Source organism: Rhea pennata, chromosome 10 (assembly GCF_028389875.1).
Source record: "Rhea pennata isolate bPtePen1 chromosome 10, bPtePen1.pri, whole genome shotgun sequence".
Lineage (NCBI taxonomy): Eukaryota > Metazoa > Chordata > Aves > Rheiformes > Rheidae > Rhea > Rhea pennata.
Window position 1 is genome coordinate 3586996 of NC_084672.1, and position 24149 is coordinate 3611144.

General features: G+C 58.9%; 3 protein-coding genes across 3 annotated transcripts; 1 reads left to right on the top strand and 2 right to left on the bottom strand.

The window, feature by feature from the left end:
• Nucleotides 1-404: 404 nt before the first annotated feature.
• Nucleotides 405-4234, bottom strand: RASL12 (RAS like family 12). Its single transcript, XM_062583572.1, has 5 exons — nt 4100-4234; nt 3171-3227; nt 2294-2367; nt 2006-2196; nt 405-1905 (listed from the first exon to the last, which is right to left on the bottom strand). Exons 1-5 carry the CDS (start codon nt 4203-4205, stop codon nt 1530-1532), a joined length of 804 nt encoding a protein of 267 aa, XP_062439556.1. The 5' UTR covers nt 4206-4234; the 3' UTR covers nt 405-1529.
• Nucleotides 4235-6115: 1881 nt separating this feature from the next.
• On the top strand, nt 6116-7776 carry KBTBD13 (kelch repeat and BTB domain containing 13). The gene has a single exon (XM_062583844.1). The coding sequence runs from the start codon at nt 6147-6149 to the stop codon at nt 7524-7526; it is 1380 nt and encodes a 459-aa protein (XP_062439828.1). The 5' UTR covers nt 6116-6146; the 3' UTR covers nt 7527-7776.
• A 4230-nt stretch (nt 7777-12006) lies between these two features.
• Nucleotides 12007-22302, bottom strand: UBAP1L (ubiquitin associated protein 1 like). Its single transcript, XM_062583836.1, has 5 exons — nt 22153-22302; nt 20462-21268; nt 18436-18645; nt 13709-13810; nt 12007-12896 (listed from the first exon to the last, which is right to left on the bottom strand). The coding sequence occupies exons 1-5, from the start codon at nt 22282-22284 to the stop codon at nt 12762-12764; spliced, it is 1386 nt and encodes a 461-aa protein (XP_062439820.1). The 5' UTR covers nt 22285-22302; the 3' UTR covers nt 12007-12761.
• Between the last annotated feature and the right edge of the window lie 1847 nt (nt 22303-24149).

Sequence of the window (24149 nt, forward strand, 5' to 3'; positions counted from 1 at the left end):
TACTCAGAGGGATCGGAGGAGGCCTTGTAACAGCGGCTGAAGTCAAACCACTTAGACCCTGAAGGAACGTATCAGGAAGTCAATTGCTGGCGACTGAACGTCAGAACATTTAAAAATGCAGTTTTACCCTGGGAAACGGCAAAGGAAGCAGCAGGGCCGCACGGCAGAAGTGACTCTGGACTGCAGGACAAACCGCCCCCCCGGGTCCTGGCTGCAGCTCCAGCCCCGCTGCTCCCGGGCGCTGCCCCGCGCTGGCTCCGCGCCGCCCTCTCGCAGGTGCCGCCCGCCCGCGCCCCCGGCGAGAACACCGAGGGAGCCCAGGCGGAGCGGGGAGGCGGGAGGCTTTCGCCGCGGTCGGCCGAGGAACGCGCTGGCGGGATAGCGACGCTAACGCAGAGGAGCTCTTGTTCTTTCCAAAAAGTTGTCTTTATTAAAATATTTTCCAAAGTGGGTGATTGAAATCACATCTTGCCTTCCTATATATCAGTAAGGTCACATATATAAATATATATGTATATATGTACATATATACACGCGCTCACGGATATTTCACTCCGCAGATAAGAGCAGCCCCAGAGAGAAGCAGAACATTCAACCCGATACAGCAAAGGAAATCAAATGCAGAACGCTTGGCCCCGGCCCCGTTCGTTGCCTGGCCGTGGTACCCCGCGCTCTGCACGAGGCTTTACATCACACCCTGTACAGGCCACGTGGAAATGCCATGAATTAACTTAAGACATTTTGAAAATATCTTGGTCTTTTAAGCAAAGGTTTTTAAGCATGTGCCCTTGCCAGCGAAGCATTTCTCTTTGTGAAGTCTTTAAACAGGAATATGGCAGTGTAAAAAGTTGCTTAAAAGCCAGATATGACCTATTTCAAGGCAGTTTTAGGGCATTTGATGCCTTTAGTCAGCTGTAATAATACTTGCAACTTTCTTATTCAGATAAAAAAAAAAAAAAAAAAAAAAAAAACTTCCTCCTACTTATTGTTCCATCAGTTGACCTGTGAGACGCATTACACGTATAGCTTGAGGGTAAAGTAATCATTAATCAGACCTGGAGACATCCATCTCCCCGCGGCAGCCTGGAGCCCGCGCACGCCCTGCCCGGCGTGCAGCGGCGGCCAGAGCCCGGAGGGGCTCCGGGACGAGCCCCGGCCGCCCGGCCCTCCGCGGGAACGCCGCTCCGCTCCGGCTGCTCCCGGACCCGGGAAAATCCGCCTGCGCCATCCCCTTCCGTGCCGGTGGCTCTCGGCCCCTTGCCGAGCCGCGCCGCGCCGCGAGCCTCCGAGCCCGCTGCCGGCATCCGCCGGGCGGCAAATCCCGAAAAGCCGAGGGGGTTGGGAAAGACCCCAGGCGACGTGGCCGGAGAGCGCGCGACCTCCGGGGGCGACGCTCAGCTGGGGAATGGGGGGGGGACAACGTGCGGGCGGCTGCGAGCGGCAGCAGCGGGGACCGCGCGCCGCCGTGCCAGCGGCCCCCGGGGCGCATCGCCGCCCGTGCCGGTCCCCCCCCCCCCCCCGCCGCGTCCTTAAAATATCTTGAAGCCCTTCAGCAAGGTCAAGGTGGGCGCTTTCCTCTTGCTCTGAGCCCGCGAGGACTTCACGGTGACCAGCTTGGCCCGGGCCACGGAGGGGATCTCCTTGTAGCTGACGGTGGAGAGGGTGCCGAAGGCGCAGGCGTCGGGGCCGGGCCGGGGGGCCGGCGGGCCGGGCGGCGGGCAGGGGAGCTCCTCGGCCACCGAGAGCGGGCCGGGGGGCCGGCGGCGCCGGGCCGCCCGCCGCACCTCCCGCACGGCCTCGTGGAAGACGTGCCGCACCGCCTCGAAGCCCAGGCACGCCGACACCTCGAAGAAGAGGCAGCCGAAGGCGGCCGCCAGCGCCAGCCCTTCCGCTTTGGTCACCTGCCTGGCGAGAAGAAGGCTCGGTTGGTTCTCGCAGCGCCGATTTCCCGGCGCGCCCACGCCGAACGGGCGGAAATCACCCCAAAACGCAGCCCGGCCGCTACCTGTAGGGCTCCATGTCGAGCTTGTTGCCCAGCAGGAGGACGGGGCGGGCGCGCGGGCAGCCCCCGGCGTGGGCGGCGAGGACGTCGAGGTAGCGGCGGCAGCCGGCGAAGCTCCGCTTGTCCTCGATGCTGTAGACCACCAGGAAGGCGCTGGCCCAGCGCAGGTAGCGCTCGCAGTTCACGGGACCGTCCTGGGCGGGACGAGAGCGGCGCTCAGCCCCGCGCGCCGCCACCAGCCCCAACCCCAGGGCTTAAGGGCGGATTTCGTCGCACGGGGCGTCTGCTCACCTCATCGGCGGTGTCCATCACCTTCAGCAGCACGGGCTGCTGGTCCACCAGCTCCTCCGACGCGTACGTGTCCTCTGCGAGCAGAAGCGAAGCCCCCGCTGCTTTAGGGCTTTTCCACCCCCGGGGGGGAAAAAAGAGGGGAGGGGGAAGAAAAAGCCCCCGGGGAAAAGCCTCGAGGCTGCTGCCCCCGCGCCGCGCGAGAGCCCGGTTCCTCTGGGGGACCCAACGCCCTGGGGCTATTTTTTGATAAATCAGGCAAAAGTAGCGACCGCTTTCTTTAGGAGCGAGGGAGGACGGGGAGGGCTCCGTCCGCCCGCAGCTACGTCCTTAGCTGTGAATTTGAGAGCAGTTTGCAACCTCCTTCCCAAACGAGGTCGGAGGAAAGGATTTCTCCTTTATTTTTATTTTTAGGAGCACAAGTCGCTGAGTTATTAGGGGGCTGCAGCCCGTTCCTGGACAGGCTCCATATCGCGCTAACGTTCCCGATAAATCACTGACAGCGCCGTGCCGTGTACTGGAATTAGACCCAGGAAAAGAGTTATTAATTACTCAAACGAAGCCCAAATGAGGAAAAAAAAAAAAGAAAAAAAAAAAAAAACACGCCCGAAACCTCCAGCGGCGACAAGCGGCCGAGCGCGGGCCGCGGGGCTGCCGCGGAGCGAGCGCCCGGTTCGGTCGCCGGGTTCGCAGGCTGCTTTGGGTCAGCTCCGTTCATGTTTTCCATCCCGCCTTCTGTTTTTCGAGTAGCAGGGATTTGGGTTTTGGGTTTTTTTTGTTTTTTTTCCCTGAAATGCCGTATTCGTGGGAAACGCGGGGGACGGGAGTCGCGCGGAGGAGGAATCAGGAGAAATGAGCTCCCCCTCCCAAAATATCTTACCCAGGTTCGGGTCGTATTCGCTGATGAACCTCTTGGTGAGGAACTTCACCGTTAGCGCTGCAAAGAAGAGCTGGATCACGGCTCCGGCCACCTTGTATCCGCACCCCCGGGTGTCCCCCCCCAGGGGCTCGCTGCAGCCCGGCACGGCCCCGCTCCCAAGGGGAAGGTCGCGCTCCGCTCCCCTGCGGAGCGGACGGGAATTTTCCAGCAGAAACGCTGCTTTCCACGGCCCCGCTCGCTTCCCCTAAGGACTGCGCGCCAGAGGCCCGATTTGTTTGCTTTGCACGAGAAAAGCGGCTCGGGGTCATTCTTAGAGGCTCCCAAAGCGCAGTAGCTGTGTTTTCCTCTCCGTTGTTTACGGAGACGGATTGGTGCCAACGAGCCCCGCAGCCTGAACGCGGCACCCCGCGAGGCCGTCCCGCGCCGCCGCGCCTGCTCCGGGTTCGGCCGCTCCCACGGGAAAACCCGCACCGTCCGGCCGCGGCAGCGGTGCTGCAGCAGCGAGAACCCGCCGTCGGCGCGCGGCGCGGCCCCTCGCGCCCGGCCCCCGCGCGCACCGCGAGCGCCCCACGCCCGGCGCGGCCCCTCGCGCCCGGCCCCCCGCGCGCACCGCGAGCGCCCCACGCGCGGCGCGGCCCCTCGCGCCCGGCCCCCCGCGCGCACCGCGAGCGCCCCACGCGCCGCGCGGCCCCTCGCGCCCGGCCCCCCGCGCGCAACACGAGCAAGCACAAGCGCTGCGCCGGTGCCCCCGGAGCCGGAGGGCTGAGATGACCTGCCGGGAGAGGCGACACCCGGCTGGAGGCAGCCACGTCCAGGGGCAGTTCCTCCTCCTCCTCCTCCTCCTCCTCCTCCTCCCCGGCGCGCAGGAGCCCCCGCCGCGGGGCCGCTCCCGGCGCTCGGCGCTGCCCCGGCCCGGCCGCGCCGCTCACCTGACTTGCCGGCGCCGCGGCAGCCCAGCAGCGCCAGGCGGCACTCGGCGAGGGCGCCGGGCGGCTGCCGCTCGCCGCCGCGGGCCCTGCCGAACACCGAGGCCATGGCGGAGAGCGGCGCGGGCTGGGAGCGGCGGGCGGAGCCGCCTCCCGCCCCCCGCCCCGCCGCCGCTCCCGGCCAGGCGCCCCCCGGCCGCGCCGAGCCGAGCCGCGCCGAGCCGAGCCGCGCCGGGCGGGGCGGGGCGGAAGGAGGCGCCGCGGCCGCCGCCAAACGCCTTGTAAGGAAGCTGCCGCCGCCGCCGCGCCCATCCCCGCAGCATCGGGGCTCCCCCGCGGCGGGGGCTCTGCCCCCGGGGCGGCCCGCGGGGGAAGCGCGGTCCGAACGGCGCTGCCGCCCCCGTTGCCAGCTGCACGCCGGGCAGCCGGGCTCGCTCCTTCGGAAACGGGCCGAGCGCGCTTCAGGCTCGATCCGGCACAGAGCTCAGCGTCTTCTTTTTTTATCCGTTTTTTTCTTTTTTTCCTTAAGCCCTCGTCCTTGGCAGGTGTCCGGGTGGAGAAGTCACAGCAGGGAAAGCAAAGCTGGGGGGGGGGGGGGGGGTAGAAACACCTGCGCACGAGCTTGATCGGGCTGGCGCCGGAGGGCTGCAGTGGCAGGCAAAGCTGCCGGCGAGGGGGCGACCCCTGCTCCGGCCGCCCCTGCTCCGGCCATCCCTGCTCCGGCCATCCCCACTCCCCGGCTCCGGCTGCCCCTGCTCCGGCCATCCCTGCTCCTGCCATCCCCACTCCCCTGCTCCAGCCATCCCTGCTCCAGCCACCCCTGCTCCGGCCATCCCTGCTCCAGCCATCCCCACTCCCCTGCTCCGGCCACCCCTGCTCCAGCCATCCCTGCTCCAGCCATCCTTGCTCCAGCCATCCCTGCTCCAGCCATCCCCACTCCCCTGCTCCGGCCACCCCTGCTCCAGCCATCCCTGCTCCAGCCATCCTTGCTCCAGCCATCCCTGCTCCAGCCATCCCCACTCCCCTGCTCCGGCCACCCCTGCTCCAGCCATCCCTGCTCCAGCCATCCCTGCTCCAGCCAGCCTTGCTCCAGCCACCCCTGCTCCAGCCATCCCTGCTCCAGCCACCCCTGCTCCAGCCACCCCTGCTCCGGCCATCCCTGCTCCAGCCATCCCCACTCCCCTGCTCCAGCCATCCCTGCTCCAGCCATCCCTGCTCCAGCCATCCCCACTCCCCTGCTCCGGCCACCCCTGCTCCAGCCATCCCCACTCCCCTGCTCCAGCCACCCCTGCTCCAGCCACCCCTGCTCCGGCCATCCCTGCTCCAGCCATCCCCACTCCCCTGCTCCAGCCATCCCTGCTCCGGCCACCCCTGCTCCAGCCATCCCTGCTCCGGCCACCCCTGCTCCAGCCATCCCCACTCCCCTGCTCCAGCCATCCCTGCTCCAGCCATCCCCACTCCCCTGCTCCAGCCATCCCTGCTCCAGCCATCCCCACTCCCCTGCTCTGGCTGCGGTGCTGGAGGGAGGCCGGGGGTGGCAAGCGCTTTGCTTCCCGGCACGAGCTGTGCCCTCGCCTCAGTTCCCTGCTGCCGTGACATTTGAATCAGTCATAGCAAAGGAAGGAGGAACAAAAAGCAGAACCAAGAGAAAATAAAAAGGGGGAGGAAAGGAGAAACGCGCAGTGGAGCGGATTGCTGAGGTGCGACCACGCGGCAACGTCCGCGGCTGGCAGCGCCGCGCCGAGCCCCCCGCGGCCGCGGTCCCCGGTGGGGTCCCCAGCCCGGAGCCGGGCCGGCCCCGCTGACCCCCCGGCGGCGCCGGGCCGAGGGGAGGAGGGGGGAGCGGCGCCCCGCGAGGGCCCCGGGCGCCGGCCGGAGCGGGCGCCATGGAGCGCCCCGGCCGCGGCGCGGATCACATGAGGCTCGGCTATCTTTAGCTGAAGGTATTCGCGTTACGAGTCGGCGGCTGCTCGTTTGCCGGGGCAGCTCGGCGGGGACGCCGCGGGGTCGGAGAGGCAGGACGCGGGCTGCGCCCCGGGACGCCCGGAGGATGACTCCGGACGAGAGCGCCCGGCCGGCGGCCCCGGACCGGGTGCGTATCCGAGTGGAGGAGCAGCTCTTCTTGGTGGACAAGACGCTGCTGGTGGAGAGCAGCGAGTATTTCCGCGCTCTCTTCCGCTCCGGCATGAGGGAGAGCACGCAAGAGGAGCTGCAGCTCCACGACCTGAGCGCGGCGGGCTTCCTCGTCATGCTGCGCGTGCTGGCCGGCGAGAGGCCCGTGCTCAGCAGCGAGGAGAACTTCAGGGCTGTCGAATGCGCCGCCTTCCTGCAGGCCAAGCCCTTGGCCAGCTACCTGGTCCATTCCATCAACTCCGACAACTGCATCCTGCTGTACCAAGCCGCGGCCATATTCGGCCTCCTCGACCTCTTCCACAGCGCCGCCCTCTACATCAGGGACAGCTACGCTGAGCTGGAGGAGTACCTGGACTGCCTCTCCGCCGAGCTGCTGGACTACGTGGAGTCCCTGCTGCCCAGCACCTTCGTCGCCGTGGGAGCCCACACTCCCACCTTCGAGTTCCTTGAGGACCTCTCCAGAACCATCTGCTACCTGGATGAGGACTGCAACACGTGGAGGACGCTGTCTTGCCTACCGCTGACGGCCAGCACGTTCCTAGCCGGCATGGCGATGATGAGTAACAAGATCTATATCGTGGGCGGCGTCTACGGAGCCAGCAAGCAGGTGGTGGAGAGCAGCTTCTGCTACGATGCAGACACGAACACTTGGAGCGAGTTCCCCAGCCCTCACCAGCTCCGCTACGACGTCAGGCTGGTGGGCCACGAGGGCTACCTTTACGCCATCGGGGGAGAGTACGAGAAGATCTCGCTGAAGTCCGTGGAGAAGTACGACGTGTCCTCCAACACCTGGACGTTCGTCTCCGACCTGCCGCAGCCCAGCGCGGCTACCCCCTGCACCCAAGCCTTGGGGCAGATCTTCGTCTGCCTGTGGAAGCCGCTGGACACCACCGTCATCTACGAGTACGAGACGCAGAGAGACGAGTGGCTTCCCGTCACGGACCTCAAGAGGCCCCAGAGCTACGGGCACTGCATGGTGGCCCACCGCGACAACCTCTACGTCATGCGGAACGGGCCCTCGGACGATTTCCTGCGGTGCGTCATAGACTGCTTCAACCTGACCTCCCGCCAGTGGAGCGCCCTGCCGGGGCAGTTCGTCAACAGCAAAGGAGCCCTCTTCACCGCCGTGGTCAAGGGCGACACGGTCTACACCGTCAACAGGATGCTAACCCTGCTCTACTCCGTGGAGGAGGAGACCTGGAGGTTCAAGAAGGAGAAGGCCGGTTTCCCCAGGAGCGGCTCCCTTCAGACCTTCCTCCTGCGGCTGCCCCGGCGCGACCACGACGTCGCGACGTAGCGCTGCCCCCCGGCTCCGCGGCCGGGGCGAGCTACCCGCGGGCCGCATCGCCTTCCCCACCCGCCTGCCCCGCTCCTCCAGCCCGGCTCGGCCGAGCGCCCCACGGGGACCGCCGAGCCGAGAGCTCGTGGGGCTTGCAGAAACGCGAAGGTGGCTTTTATTTATCCTGCAAAGACGCGTAGCAACCCACTTGCTCTCCGTTTGGACAGGAAACTATTCATTCTGTCCTGGAATTAAAAGGCGAGTTTTAAAAAAAGCCCCGAGTTTTTCATTAATTGCTTTTTGGGGTTTTAGTCTGTGTTTTTTTTTTTTTTTCTTTTAAACAAGGTCTCCTTCTGAAGGAAATTTAATCGGGTCCCTTGTAACGAGGAATACAAGTCAAAGTTGGCTCCCGCCCGCCGCGCGCGTCTGCAGCTGCAGCTCGGTTGGGCGAGCGCTGCTCGCGAGGGCGTTTCCCGCGGAGCCCCCCGGCTCCCCGGGGCGCTCGTCCCCAACCAACGCGGCAGCACGGGTCGCAGTCAGGCCGCGCGGGAGGCACCGGGAGGAGGCGCGGGGCAGACGGAGACCGCGGAGACCGCGGCACCCTCCCCCCCCCCCCCCCAAAAAAAAAAAAATCACCGCTTCCCGCGGCTCCCGCCGGGCACGTCAGCAGCCTCCGGAGAACATGACACCGGCGAGGCCGCCCGGGGCTATATCGGGAGCAGCGCGGCGAGCGGAGCTCCGCGCGCCCGCTGCCAAGGACGAGGGCGCCGGCGGGACGCGGTCCTGCGCGGCTCCCCCCACCCCCCACCCTGGGGTGCAGGGCAGGACGGGCGGGCTGCACCCGCCCCGGCGGGACACGGGGCCGAAGCCCCCCCGGGAACCGGCCGCGGCAGCGCGCACGCGCGCCGATCCGCTCCGGGCGGGCGCTCTCGGAGTCACGAAAGCGAAGCTGGAGCCCGAGAAACCTGGGGGAAAAAATAATAAATAATAATAATAAAAAGGAGCCCACGGCGCAGACGCAAGGGCCCTGCTCCGGGACGCGCCGTCGGGTCCCGTCCCGACTTGGTCTTGCTGGGACGCGTCCAAGCGCGCGACCCCGCCGACAACGGCGCCGAGCCGGGAAGCGAGAGCAGCTCGCAGGACCGTCGCAGCCGAGCTGCGGCCCCGGCCCGGCGCCGCGGGCCTCTTGCCTCCAGGAGCCCCGCGGGCGAGAAGGGCTTTGAGCTGGCAGAGCAGCAGCCCGGGGCGCCGTTTCCGAGGCCGGGCGCCGGGGTCTGGGCGCCTTTTCTTCGGGGGCGTTTGGAGAAGCGCGGCTGGGAGGGCGCTCCCGGGGCGCCGGCGTCGAGCCCCGAGCGTCGCGCGGGCCGTTTCCCACGAGCCGGGCAGGTCCCCAGCCGCCCGCGCCTCCCCAGCCGGAGCGGAGCGGAAGAGAATACCCGCGGGGATGCCTCGGATGCTTACGCTTTCGACCCTTGCCAAGTTCTCAGCATTTTCAAAACAGTTACTGCATTAAAAAAAAATAAAAATAAAAAGCCCGCATCCACATCCTTTTTTTTTTTTTTTTTTTTAAAGAAAAATACCCTTCCCGCGCCTGTCCCCGTTTGCCCTCTGCCGCCGGGACCCCGCCACGGCCCAGGCAGCATCTCCGGACCCAGAGCCCAGGAAGGTGCTGCAGATCCGTAACGCTCCCCAGCGAGGACCATCGCGTGCCGGGGTACGCACAGCAACGTGCCGGACGAACCCCCTTTGTGCTCATCTGTAGAAACTAACCGATTTTTACTATTCTTGAAAAAATATCGGCCTGATGTCATCGCGGGCCACGTAAGGACAAGGTCTGTGAGACTGGGTCAAGGCTTCCCGAATGGGTCTCTCCCCAGCCATGCTCCTTCGCTGACCCCTGGGAACAAGCCAGCCCTGCTCACCAACTCAAACACATGCCCTGAAAACATCTTATTCCAGGTGCAAATCCGCGGAGGATGCCCGTTTTCGGGAGCCCCTCATTGCTTACTCGCCCTGTGCCCGGACTCTCATGGTTCCCAGGTTTTCTGTGGTTTCCCATGGTTTTTCCCTTCATCGGCTCAGCTAAGCTCGGAATCGTCTTTGATTTTATTACGTAAAAATCTCTTTATTCTGAAACGGAGCTTCGGCTGCTGCGAGGGGGCTCAGGACCCAGCGCGCGCCGGCGGGGCGGCCGCTCCGATAACGCTGCCTGCCCCGTCGCTCCCTGCGGAGCAGCTCCCTGAAACCTCCCGTCACCCGCAGGCGCGTGACGGGGAGCTCGGGGCGAGCGCTGCGAGCCGGCACGCGGACGCGCGAGCTGCTAGCGTGACTTCCAGCAAGTCAGGTCCACGCTCCCTCCTGGACGAAACCAATTAACATTTTACGCTGTCTTCTCCTTCCTACAAGCAGCACATTCAAGGCGCTGTGGTTTAAACCATTTCAAGTTGAATAACCAGTTTAAACCCGCTATTAAAATAAAGCTAAAATAATTATGTTGTTAAAATATTTCTGACGGGCTCCTGTAACCAACCCGAGGCAGTTTAGCTTGGCAGGCTGCTCCATTCCTTCCAGCGTCGCAAGGACCGGGCAACACAACCTCTACCCCCAGCTTCATACCTTCTTTTCACTTCCTTTTTTTTCCATAGCTTACAGGTCTGCAGAGATATTTACTAACAAAATAGAGAAGTTTTTAAGCTTTTAAGCGTAGCTTGAGAGAAAAAGCAAGCCCTGGCAGTCACTAGTGAGCGTGGCACGGATGCTCCCAAGAGACGAATAACTTGGTTGCTTCTATCTCCGCAGAAAGCGATAGAGCGTAACACAAGGCAGAGCAAAACTGCTGGGTTAGCTTCTCGCTGCCCTTACCCCTCAGCTACCCGGGGAAGGACGCGGACCTTGTTCTTACATCTACAACCTGGGGAAAAAGCTGCGAGCCAGGAGCAGGCAAGCCTCAAACCAGAGCGTGTGCCTGTTCAGCCACGGCCCAGCGAGCGGGTGCAAGCCCACACATTCGATGTTCTCCAGGATTTAGCGCTCAACATCAGGCATCGCTGGCGCGGACGCACCACCCTTATCCAGCCCTTTAAATCTTCACGGCGTTGGCTTCGCCAAGGCTACACTCAGAGGCGCGGCGATATATCTAATCATAGTTTAACCTTTTGCAAGTTTCTCTTTAAGGTGACATCATCTTGGCAAGGAGGCATGTCATGAAAAGCTGCCTGTAGAATGGACTTGCCTTATAAGGGCCGTATCAAAAATAAAAGCTTGTATAACCAAGCGAAATCTCCTGCAGGAAAAACGGGGGTGGGAGCTGCGAGAAGAGCCTCGCGAGCTCTCCGCACGTACCACGAGCTCGCTGCGCGAGCGGGCTCGACACCGCGCGGTCGGCGGCTCGGAAGCAAGGCTTCCCCCCATCCCTGGGCCGAAACCGCAGCGTCCCGCTCACGGCTCCCACTTGACCCGAGAAAGTCAAGAAAAACGTGAACCTTCGTGAAACAAAGTGTCCCACTGGCTGAGTTTCCACTCCCAACACAACGTCCTACCTGCACCTTTGAGGCCTGCCACAACTCGGTTCACGTGGTACTTTCTGCCAGCAACAACCCATTTCCCGTGATTCTTCCTGCTTTCTCCAGTGAGCTAACGCATTCGAGGCCACCTCCTGTGGTCTGCTTCACACCTCCGGGACTCGAGGTGAAGCCGTGGTCCCACCTCGCAGACCAAGCTCAGGGGCTCCGCTGCGTGCGGCAGGCAGTGCTGCGCCAGCTGCTCATGGCGTGCACAGCCAAAAAAAAGAGTGCTGAAAATGAACAATCATCCTCAGCCTAAAAACAGTCTCATGGGAGCGGGCACGTCTGTGGGCACTGCAAAAAAGGTGAGTTTTTGTAAAGGTCATTGCAAAGAAGAGCTGGCCAGAAGAAACAACAGAGTAATCTGGAAACATGAGCTGCCCAAACAACACAGCATGCCGCATTTTTCCTTGCGACTACATTGAAGAGCAGCAGCTACAACGAGCCCTTGGATATGGGCAAAGCAGCTCCTCTCCGCACAGCCTCAAAACGGAGGAACTCAGGACTCCTCGAGCGCTGTTCACACCCCGCGGGGCTCCGTGTCTGCGGGAAGCAGCTCTCAGCAAGGAGAACGTGCTGATACTGTTCTGTCAGGGTCCTCAGAAATTAGGCTGAAATAAAAATAAAGAGGATGAATGCCACCATGGAAGCGTATTCCTGCATCCTGGGGTTCAAAAGCTGCTAACAGAGACATGGGGAAGGAAGATGGACCGTTTTACCACGATGGAAAACCTTTGTGCTAAGAGATCGGCTGGAAGGATGCAATGGAAAAACAGCAAACATTTTGCAACTAATTAAGAACTGTCTCTGCTAAGTTGTGCCGTTGGCATTTTCATATGAAAAGACACAATAAATACATTGAAGAGCCTCTCCAATAATCTTTACTCAGAGAAATTACATCTGTATCTAGTTCAAAGGAAAATAATGTACTCTTATGTGAAAAAAATTATCCATCGTTACATTGCCAAAGCCAGAGAAACATGTAGTGAGGTGATTTGAATCTTGTGTTCTCCATATTTCAGGTACGTACAAAAATTCCCCCACGCATCCAGAATTTCCCGATCTCGACATTTGTGCAGAACTTGATTTCGAGCCACTGTCTCCACAATTTTGGGGGACCTGCCCTGCGTTTTCGCAGTCTGGGTGCAGAACCAAAGGCAGGCGGAGCAGAGCCATTCCTCCATTTCTCTGTTCGGATTTCACAGAACTTCCTGAGCGCACACGGCATAAAACCCCACACGAGCCAGCTCTCGTTTTACCGAATACACTTAACGCGTTAGTTAACGTATGCTTCTCAAGTTCATAGCTTAAAAGGAGACGCTAAGGTGATCGGACTAGATTTTAATTACAATATTCAACCCCGACCGAGTCAGTCTTCTCCAGAAAGGAACGACTAACGCTCCCAGAAAAGCGTTTGGCTTTTATGAAAACACTCTCTGCTGATTCAGGTGAGATTTTAAGCACCTACGCGTGGCTGCGTTTGCAAGCCCTGCCATGCAGGAACAAGCCGCAGCAGCTCTGCTCCGCACCGCCCCAGAGACGAGAAGACAAGCCGGGGCTTTCAGCGCCCGTCGGCAGGGAGGCGGCGCGCTGCCCGGGGAGGGCACGGGGACGAAGGCGAGCCGCGTGGACGGACGGACGGACGGAAGCGCGCCCGGGCGCCCGCGGACGCGGCGCCGTGCCCGGCCGGTCACTGCCTCTGCGTCACGAGCTCCTCCAGCGCCTTCTCCCGGTGGTTCTCGCAGAGCAGAAGAACCTCCTTGATTTCGTTCTGCTGGAAACCCATGTCGTTGAACTGAGCTAAGAGATGCAAGAATTCGGCTGCCTGCAAGGAGAAGGAGGAAGAAAAAGGAGCGATTTTATCATTGGCTTTTTAAGGCAAATTTACTGCGATGTTTCAGCAGAAATAGCCTTGTGCGCCCGGGCTGCGGTAGGGCCGGATAACGCAGCAGAGCTGTACTGCTGCGGAAGGGCACTACCGAAACCACTGCCGAAAGCGGCCTGGGGAACGGAGGACGCACAAGAGCTAGTTTCTAAAAGCGTTCCTTTACTTCAACTTTTTTCATAAGAAATTTTTAATAAAATGAGGCTCTAACTTCACTTGCTCCTCATAAAATTAAATACGAATTCCAGTCAAGTGCTTGTCCGCATTACAAAACTATTACATGGAACTGGGGGGAGCCAGTAAATACAATCTGGAATTCATTTATTCTGCTTCTTTCCTCCTTTCTGCAAGCTGAGTCTCATTGCCACAAAGTCCCACCTGGAGCCACGTTCGCAATAAATTACCATCTGCCTTAAAAAAAAAAAAAAAAACAAAAAAAGCGAGGCACAGCCACCTTTCCCGTGCAGCGCTCCTAGCAAGAGGAGAGCTGGGCAACCCGGCGTGCTGCGACAGTGCACCGAACACATCGAATAGCACCCGAATTGCATCTGCGGGAGGCACCCGCTGTCCGTGGGGCCCCGCGACGCCGCCCCGCAGCTTGGGGCACACGTACGCGGGTTCAGGGCGGGCAGAGCAACGGGGCCTGTTTGCCCAGGAGGCTCTAGACCGCGTTTGGGGCGTGCAGCTTGCTGGAAACGGGGCCCTGGAGGACGTAGCGCCAAGGGCTGGGCGCCCCGCCGCCCCGCTCTGACCTTTTTCTCCGAGTACTGGAACATTTCCATGGCCTCCTCCACCTGCCCCTCCTCGTAGCCCTGCTTGAGCAACCGGTCGCAGGCACGGAGGTACCCCAGGAACTGGAGGAGAAGACAGCGAAGGTTAGCGAGCTCCTGGGCCCGGGTGACGGATGCTGCACCGCTTCCTTGCGCCTCGCCGCTCCGTGACAGCCCACCACCGCCTCGGGCAAGGTTTGAAGGGAGACGGGAAGGCTTCGGGGCAGAGCCGAGCTCCCGTCGCTTCGCGGGAGCAGGTAGCACCTCGGACCACCCCCACCTCCGCCCCCTCTGCGGTGGGAACAAAACGGAGCGAGGACGGGAGGAAACCAAAAATACAAACGCTCTGAGATAAAAAAAAAAACGATCCAATGGCTAGTTTGGGGATGGTTTTTTTTCAAACCGGAGCCTGCCCGGGTGAACAGCCAGGTGCGCCCTGAACTCTCGCCTCGGCTGTTCCCGGGCTCGCTTTGATGTGCGGAGCTCGGCCCCGGCGGGCCGGCTCCAGGACCCGAGCCCAGCGCCCACCCCCGGGGGAGGCCTGCGCGCTGTCATTACTGAAAGTAAACAGTTATTTTTGGCTTTCCTCGTTGTTCTTGGAGTGCTGACAGCACAATTCCCAGCGGTATCTTTTAAATGCTACAAGAATCATTCATTGTCCAAAAACATATGTGACAGTTAATAATAAATGAACTATACAATAGTGGGGGGAAAGAAAAAAAAAAATCACCGCTTGGAGAAATGGATGTGGCCCCCTGCAGCGTTTCGTCCAAGGGGGAAGGGATCCACGTCTCCCCGGACCTGCAGCCCACCACCCCTTCACAGCCCCGGCCTAGCCAAGCAGAAACATTCAGCAAAAGGTCATAAAACACTCAGAAAGTCCAAAAAAGTCCCTCAAAAGTTTGCTGCTGGCAAAATAGCTATTTAGCCGAGTAAGGAGGAAGTTAAAAAAAAAAATGAAAGCTTTTAAGAACAACTTGTTAACTCCAACATGAGTTATCCACTGCTCATTCACGTTCACAACCTGCTTTTATTTCCCTCGTTACTGTACTAATTAAGACCCCAGGATCATCGTCATTCTCCTCTTGCCCTGCTTTAGCAGCAACAGCCACTCTCTGCGTTCGCTGCCGGACATGGACAATCTTGGCAATCTGACATTTTTGCTCAAGCTGAGCATGAAATCCGTGCTGTTGTCAACTCAATGGTTTTATTGTTTTTTTTTTAAAAAATCCCCAAGACTAAACAAAAGCAGGTTTTTAAATATTACAACCTGCTAAGTTCTTGGGTTTAGCGTTGGGCTCATCTGCTGCTTGGGAAGGAGAAGGAACGTATCCGGCTCACCCTCGAAGGAACGTGCTTAAGGGCCAGCGAGCTGCACGCTCCGGCTTCCCGAGCGCCGGGAACGGCGGGCGGGCACGCTGTGCCGCGGCGAGCCGCGCACGCCTGCGATATCGCCAGCCTGCAGCGCTTCTCCCCCTCGCTCTGCACGTCGCAAGACGCAGACGCGCAGCAACGCAAGCGCAGGCAGCCCTGGAGAGCTCGGCTCTTCTCGCTGCGCAGCCAGCCCCCGACTCGCTTCACAAACTGCTCGCGGACAGCGTAACCTCGAGACTCTTCCCTGGCGGATCAGCAGCCTGCTGGTTCATCTCTTCCCTCAGCTGGCGCTACTCAGTGTGACACGCAGCAATTGAGCTTTTCCCACCAAAGACAGGCTTGTGCAGTGAGTTAATCTCCTCTCAAGTGCTTTTTTAAAAATTATTTTTAAGTCTTCCAGGTTCCCAGTACCACTTTGACTTCCAGTGGAAGGGTTTGTCTCTGCGAGGTCCCTGCTTCAGGTGCTCCAAGAACTGGCTGCTTCAGCAGAGCAGCGTCGGGTTTAACGCCCGTCATTTCACAGACCCGCTTGCAACGCGTGCTAGGAGCTGCCAGCTCCCATCAGAACGGGGAGGACTGAGAGGAGCAAATCCAGCAAAACCCACGGAAAACTTCATCGCAAAGGGAGGGGGGAAACACCACCTCTTGCTTGGAGCACGGTTCAGGCCAGGGACGGGTAAAGCCTGTGCGGAGAAGGTCCCCACAGTGTGCAGGGACAAGCAGCTCTCCAACGGGGCAGCAAGATCACAACCAACGTATGCTTTTCTTGCGCTGCTGCTAATGGGCCTGTTCAACTCATTGCCACCAGTACTGTCACCAAGGATGTCACATCTACAAATGGCGAAGCAGCTCAGGGAGTCACTGAGCTGGTGGGACCAGCTGATGAGAGGCTTGCAAGAAGCTCTGCAGACCTAGATGGCTGCTCGGGTAAAGCAAGCAAATTCGTGTGGAGACGGAAACGCAGCAGATCTTGTGTTTTGCTGCGTTACTGACTGCGAGAAACTCCGTGGATGTACATAGAGAGAAGGTTCCCAGCTCAGCATGGTTAGAAGGCAGCTGCTATGGTGGGCTGTGTTCCTCAGTAACCTACCTTCATCTGAAGCCTGTGCTGCTGGCTACGTGGGGAGAGAGATGCTGAGTAGCTGTAGCCATCTGTCGTGTCTGATTTCACAGGCAGATGGAGAGCTCCTGGGATCAGTGATGCTTTTCTGTCCTCTGCTCCTGTAAGGCTTAGCCCTTGCCCATGGCTGTGACTCCTCATCCTCACAGAGGAACTCCTACCGCAGTGGGGCAACGCTAACCCCATCTGAGCCGTTCAAAGAGGTTCTTCCACCAAATCTGAGAAGGCATTGCCTCTTTAAGGCAGAAGACTTAGAAAAGCTTGCTCTCTCCACCCGGGTGGGTTCTCTCAGTTTTAGTTGACGCTGTGAAGAAATTGAGCAATTTTTGGCTACCATCTGGTGCCACAATTAATCTTCCTGTTTGAAGCTGTCATCGTCACACACAAACTCTGTGTGACACCAACAAGCAATGAAGAGCGTTCACAGCTCTTGTTTTTAAACTTTAGTTGAAACATATTTTCCAGGAAGGTCGGTCTTAGCCTAATTTGGTAGTTTTGTGCTTGTAATAGAAACCTCAAGAGCTAGCCCTTATGTTTTATCTCGGCTTTATTGGACATAAATGTGCAGGGACAGGAACTTCTGGTGAAGAGTTTGGGATATAAGCTGGACTTCATAATTTGGTGTATTAATCACCTCTCCAAGAGAATGAGATTCCCTGGATTTACATAAAAGGGAGCAAACTGCAGCCACTTCAGTCCTTAACAAGACGCAGGACGCCAGGGGATACACCTTCACATCAGAGACAGCAGTTGCTACCCGACACACTTGCACGGCGCTCCACAAGGAGCGTGGGCAGCGCTCTGCCCACCTCCCTGTATCTGCATAGACTGAAATCTCTACAAATCAAACAAATGAAGCTCCCTACTGTGGCTTATAGCACCACTCGCCTTTGAGAGCAGAGTCTGGGAAGGCTGGTCCAGCCCGGGGCTGGGTGGTGCACTGGGGGTGACCCAGGAGCCATGCAACGCATCCAAGCAGCTACGTACATGGACCAGGACGTGGACCAGGACCAGGCCTGGTGGATGTCCATCTTACTAAGCCACAGCCCAGCTCCTCTCCCTCTGCAAGAGCGTAAATCCCACATGCTGCTCCATACAGTGCTGCAGCCACCCCGGGAGAGACGCTGTGCCGTATTCCAGACAAGCGGCCGCCTGGCAAGACTGTTCCCTGTACCACCCTGACAAAAAGAGAGCTGCAGGTTTGAACCATCTCTGCCAGGACAGCCATGACCCTCACTCCCTGGCTGGGCTGTTTTACAAAAAGCAGCTTCTTCCCCTTCCTCTCCCAGCGCAGCGACCCCCCGTTTGCCCCCCAACGCACACAGCGCGCACCTATGCTCACCGGCCTCGCAGCTCGCTTGCAGCATCCCCTGCCGCACGGACCTTCCCTCATCTGAACACCGGCAGCTGCAGCTCCTAATCCCCCACCCCCTTGTCCCCAAGCAGCAATCAGTCAGATGGATAATTCAGCCCAGCTAGTTCCTCATCTGGGACAGGCAAGCCCAGCCTCAAGTCTGCAAAGGCTCCCTCACGGGCGGTGCACACGCTAAGGCCACCCCCGGACCCCAGGATGTCCGTCCGGACGAGCAGAGACCTCGGGCTCAGTACCCAGGCGCAGCGAGAGGCTATGCGTTAACCTTCCGCAACAAATTCCAGGTTAAGCCTAAGGGCTCCCTCAGTAAAAGGGCTACAGTCACGGCCCGTGACCCAAATGCGTTGCTTGTGCAGATTCAGCGGCTGCTGCAGACTGGGAATCTTGTGTTTTGGAGAGAGACCAGAAAAATCTTGGAGGTATTTACCCAGTCCCATTCTGACAGGGTGAGCTATGGAAATAATCGCATGAACCTAACAGCTGGGGGGGGAAAAAAAGTGATGTGCAAAAAGTTTCCATATACGGGGGCAAAATTTACACTTCAAAAGGACACCAAGCTTTATACAGCAGATCTAAAGGGTAACGTTACCCAGCCGTTATTACTCACTGAAAAGTTGAGTGCAACTCATTGCAATTACACTACAGCAAAAGCAAAGATGTGTGATCTAACGAAAAACCCCTTTGAAAGAACTCTTACACCAAAGCGGGGAAAACGCCTCCGTTTCCCCGGAGCAGAACGAGGCAGCCAGAAGTCTGTCCTGACCAGAAAAAAGAAATCAGTCGTTCCCGGTTGCTCTTTACTGAGTGCTTTCCGCAGCATTTCAGTAAAGCATTTCCACCAACCTGGCTCAGACTCTGCTTCCCCGTCTTCTGGAGGGTGAGGATAGCTTTGCGGGTGGGATAGCCCAAGGCCGTAACGGGCTCGATGAGGTCGCGCTCCTCCTGGCTCAGCGCCGAGAGCAGGTCGGCCGCCGAGTCCGGGTGAGCTCTGTGGGAACCCAGCGGCCGGGGGGGCGCGGAGGCCGGCGGGAGGCAGGCGTAGGGGCTGAGGGACTGAAACGCAAACAGAAGAACGGCACATTGGCTAACGAGGACGCAGCCGCTCGCGCGACACCAGCGGCCAGCCCCGCGCCGAACCGCCCGGCCCGTTCCTTTCCATCCCTGTGCAGAACGACGAGGTAATTGCAGGCATTTGAGAGCATTGCTTCAGCGTTTCTCATTTAGCCTAATTTCATTAGCTGGCACAAGAAAAGGAAAATTCCCCTAAATGGAACCACCCCCTTCGGGTTCGGGTGTGCACGTGTGTGTCTGTCCGAATAAGGGATCACGTGCCAGCGAGCACGGATGTGACTCTCCCTGCTACACATCCTGTTCGTGCCTTTTTTTTTCCCCAAAAAAAGGGGGGTGACCTCCCTGAGAGCAGAACTTCCTGCATTTCCCGAGCAGCTCGGTACAGACTGGGGTGAAAACGCCTGCCGAGCGGAAACCTGGGAAAAACCGAGATGCGGTAAATAAAAAACAAACAAAAGACTCAAAGCCGTTGTTAGCGTATTTGGGGACATCTACCACAATTTAGCCACAAGCTTGCTCTTCAAAGGAGAGCGGAGTTAATTAAACCCAGGCCTAGCGACAGATACAGATCAAAGGGAACAGCACGTACTGGTGTTCACGTGCTAGATCCAAACCAGCTTCCCGGGAATCCCGTCCCTCTCCCCCGCAATAAATGCCATCCTCGTCCTCGGCCGGCCGAGCGAGACGCGGCAGCGCCGGCTGGGAGGCGATACTGGTAGGTGCTCACCTTACGCTCTGTTTACACTATGATGTTTATATCTTACGTGTAACTTCAGTTTCCGTAACAAAACCATCATCGTTCCTAGAAATTCCCGTGCACAAAGCAGCGCTCATCTGGGTTCGAGGCTTTAGCGGTCAGGACGATGCAACTGATGCAATAGCTGACCAGACTGGGGTGGTGGATTAGTAATTAGCCGTAGCAGCTGCTCAGTGTACAAATACACATAGGCATTTAGCTGCTCCTCAATTATACTACATCTAATGCAACTACATATAAAAAACACTGCCTTGCACGTGTCTGATGGTTTTAATCGCAGATCTGCAGTAATTCATCTTGCAAATCTCTCAGGGATCTGGACAAAACATTATGTTTTAAGACACTGCACGATTCAAATTTAAGATGGCAGAATACAATATTTACTCCCTCGTTTCACATCACCGGCTCCATGGTTAAATGATCAGTATTTATAGTAGGACTATGAAGTCTAAAACTTCCTAGGCTTTTCTTAAAAGACAAACAGGCTTTGCCACAGGAAAGGCTGCCAAAGTTGCAAGACAAGAAAGGTGAAGGGGCCCTTTCTGGCTATAAAACAGGGCCAAGAGAGGCAGCGAGCATGGGGAACATTTAATCTGAACAGGAGAGACAGACACACCTAGGGAAGAGGAGTGCAAAAATAGCTCAACTTGCGTCTCCATTCAAACCCTAGTTTCTCTTCTGGGTCTCAGGAGGGACAGCTGTGATGGTTGTAAGAAGGCAGAAACTCCATTTATACGTGTTGGGGGGGGAAATGGAGAGGGGAGAGGGAACAAAGCTTATTTCACTTTTTTTCCCAATGTTTCCATTGAAAAGCAAGTAAATCATTTCGCTTGCCGGGGGGCAAAGCTGGCTTTGAGTAGGGCAAATACACTTCTTGACGATGAGAGAAACGTTCTCACAAAAAGTGTATTTTTAAACCCCCTTTCGGGCCCGCTTTGCTACGCGGGGCGCGGTTTCGTGCTCCGCAGGACGCTTTGCCTCCTCCTCCCTCCGCTCCCCTGCGGCGGCCAGCAGAGGGGACGCGCGAGCGAAACATCTCACCGCGACGGTGGGCTTGTGCTTCGTGACGGGCGGCATGGAGGCGGCAGCGGCCGGCGGCCGGCAGCAAGGAGGAGCCGGCGTCCGGGTGCCCGGCCAGGCGGCGTCGGCGGAGCGGTATTTGACGTTCCTGTTACGCCGGGGGTGCTGCTGGAGGGCCGACGGCGCGAAGGCTTGCTTCTTCTCCACGTACGCTCTACTCAAAGGGTGCACCAAAGCAGCCAGCTTCCTCCGGGCTCCTTCCAGCTCGTTCCTCATGTTGTTGAGTATAATCATGGACCTCCTCTGCTTGGCCGGGTCTGGGCTTGCCGGCTCGCGATAGCCGTTCTCCGAAGCGGGCTCCAGCAAGCCCGGCGACGTCTTGGGCCTGGCCTGCTGCAGCCCGGCGCACGGAGCCACCCCTCTGCCCCCGCGCCTCCTTCGAGCTTTTTCTTCTTTGTCGTTTTCTTCCCAGGAGGTGGAGGAACACTCGTCATCCTCAAAGTACTCTTCCTCCTCGGAGGGCCAGGCCTCGCTCTCCGTGTCGGACAAGGCGCTCCGGCCCGTGGCGTGCCCGCGACCCTCCGCGGCGGCGCTGAGGCTCACGCACCTCCGCACGGGGCAGCCGCCGGTCCCGCCGTCCTTGGCTCTCCCCGCCGCTGCCTCCTTGCTCTCCGTGCTGGCACCATAGCTGTCCTTGGGGTCCACCAGGAGCAGCCAGCACGGGGGAGCCGTGGGGACAACCTCAGAGGTGGCCCGGTGCCGGGAGGTTTGCTGCTGAGAAGCAGCCTCAAGCCAGTAAAGCACCTTCCTTTCCAGCGAGAAGTCGTGCTGTGGAGTAGCGACAAGCAGTTACTCGGGGCGTCCGAAGCCAAAGCACCCGCGGCAAACCAACCCCCTTCCGCCCGGCGCGCTGAAGGCCGCGCGGATCCAAAACGCGCTCCGTTTACCCCAACGCCCCGGCTGCGAGATCGGCCGGCGCTGGCTGCGGCCCTGCGGGGAGCCCCAACGCCTGCGCTTGGAAAAAGCCACCTACAAGGTTGTTACTGCCTTCAGTCCCTTCTAAAACCCGGCCCCGGGGGTGTGCGGCGGGGGGACGAGAAGGGCAGCGAGGGGAGGGTGCAGCCAGCAGGCGCCTCCCCGCTCCGACGCGGGGCGGCCCGGGGCAAGGCGCCCGCCGTCAGCCCTCGCCTCGCCCCCGCAACGCCGCGCCGGGCCGCTTCCGGCACCTCGACAGCTCGCAGGACGGACGAGCCCTTTCCACGTCTTCCGCCTTAAAACGTCGGTATGTTTGCGACTCGGATCTGAGGGCTGCCCGAGAAGCACGGCCGGAGGAGACCGCGCCGCGCGTCAGCGCACGGAAACGGCCAGAGGACGCGCGGCGCCGGCGCGGGTAGCGTCGCCCGGCCCCCGTCGCTGGCGCGGGGCCCGCGGTGAGCGCCTGCGGCCAAACGCTCCCAGAGCGGGGCCTGAGCTCGTCCTCCCGAAGGAAACGTCACCCCGCGGCTCTCCGCTCGTCCGATCGTCACGCTGGGGCGAGATTAAATAAAGAGAACCCGAAGCAGCCCCTTCCTCGCACCCACCACCGCAAACCCCCCCCCCCTCCACCTCTGCCCACGCTCGCTAACGACAGCCAACGAAGAGGGCGGCGATTTCACGGACCTGCCCGACTCCCGCCGGGGCCCGGCCGCGGCTCTGGGAAGGGGCTGGCTCACCATGGTGCTCACGAGGAGCTCGGCGCAGTCGGGAACCGCGACGGCCGGCGCGCCGGTCGACGCGCTCTCTCTCGCCGAGTCGCCTTCGAAGCTCCGGGCCGTCCTGAAGGGCACTTCGTCCAGGTAGCTCATTCCCGCTGCTCGGTGCTTCGCTGCCTTTGGAAAGGACGAAACAAAAACATAGAAGGAAAGACTGGAGCCCGCTCGAGCCGCCAACGGAGCAACGTCGCGCCGGCCTAATCCCAACGAAGGTGGCCAAAAGGGGGGGGGGAAAAACGATGTACTTCAAGCAAAAGGAAGAGCTTTTCGGCACCCGGCTCAGCAGCCGGAGACACCACCCTGCCAGCCCCGTAGCGAGCAGGTTGGGCGCCATGCCCCGGCTCGCAAAACCTGAATTACTAATAGGTATCGGGCAGATTTGAGATCTGAGCTAACCTTTGGTGCGCCGAGTCAACGGGGTCTGACCAAGCTTAGAGGAGCAGGGAGACGAGGAAGCTGCAGCCACGCTTCAGCTCAGCTGCTGCCAGCAGCGGGGGAACGACACCGCTGCAGCAGCCCAGGTGGGGCCCAGCCGGAGTTCACCGTCTCCAGAAATGCAGAACTATACAAGAACCTACGCTTTATTCTCGTTTTTTTTTTTTTTTCCCCAGTTCAGTAACTTTTTCAGAGATTCATTTTGGTTCACCAGGCAAAACATTGTGTTAGAGGAATGTTGAACAAGCCACTTTTAGGCCAGATTAGCTTTCCAGAACCTTGTACTCATTTTAAGCTTGCTGATGTTTTTTAGATCAGGAATGGCAGCGGAGAGAAAAATTTCTGGAAATAGTGGCATGGAAAATATTATGCAACAATGTAGCCATCAGTTCTGCACAAATGACTCAATTTAGAAAAAAAAAAAAAAAAAAAAAAAAAAAAAAAAAAAAAAGCCACTACTTGTTGCATGAAGTCCTAGGTCCCCTGCTTCCCAGTGATGACAGCATGCAAAATAGTTTCCTTTATACAATGTTGACTGGCAAAACCTGACCGTAAGTCTTCCAACAAGTTCTGGAATCTAAAGTCTGTGCCTATTTTAAAAAATTTCCAAAGCAGTAATCCTCTACAGTCTTTTTGAAGACATAAAAAGTAAACATTTGGCATTACATCAGTATCCACTGAAGTTCTTTTCCTATTTTTCTCTTGTAAAAAGAAATGGCTCCTATGCTGCTAGTGAGGATAAACACTCCAAAAAAGAAAAGCAGCAGGATGTATACCAAGGACAAAAGCTGCCCATTAAGTTAATCTGAAAATAAGGATCTAAAATGGGAAAGTGCGTTTGAGACACTCCAATCCTCACATTCGGAAAGAATGCAACGCGCGGCTTCTAGATTACAAAATTAACAGCGCCACACACAATTGCTCGGTGCAACTCAGTTGCTCTTATCAAATTCACAAAAGAGCTGTCACTGCGCTGCTTATGCCAGGATCACTTAATACCCAGCGCTGCAGCGCAGCCAACGAGGCAGTAACCCGCTTTGCTGGCCCTGCACGTGTACTTTGGTTAATACGCTGCATACGCAACGTGCGCGGACCCTACACGGGCCTAGGCCATCTGCTTTCAAACCGAAGAGGGCTCAGCGTAAGTTGCAACACACGTAAGCAGCGCGGAAGAAAATGCGTGAGAGCATCCGCAGTCGAGGCCACGCTCCCCCGGGTCTCCAGAGCTCATCAGCGTCGCCGCGCAGACACTGCCTGCAAGAGAAAAAGCCCGTTCGGGCAGCTGAGGGTATAAAGTGACTAACGCTTCCCAGCAGCTGTGCAGCATCCGTCACTGCCAACGGTCACCAGGTGCAAAGGAAAGCAGGATCTTGCGGTCCGTCCCCTCAAACGGGCTTACTTGTTTTCAAATGTGACCTTAAGGGGTGAAGACAGGTAGTAGCGAATATATCCGAAGCCACTATGAAGCAAATGCAAAATCCGGTGTTGACAGATCTGAAATCCGTGTTACACTAAAGTTTCCA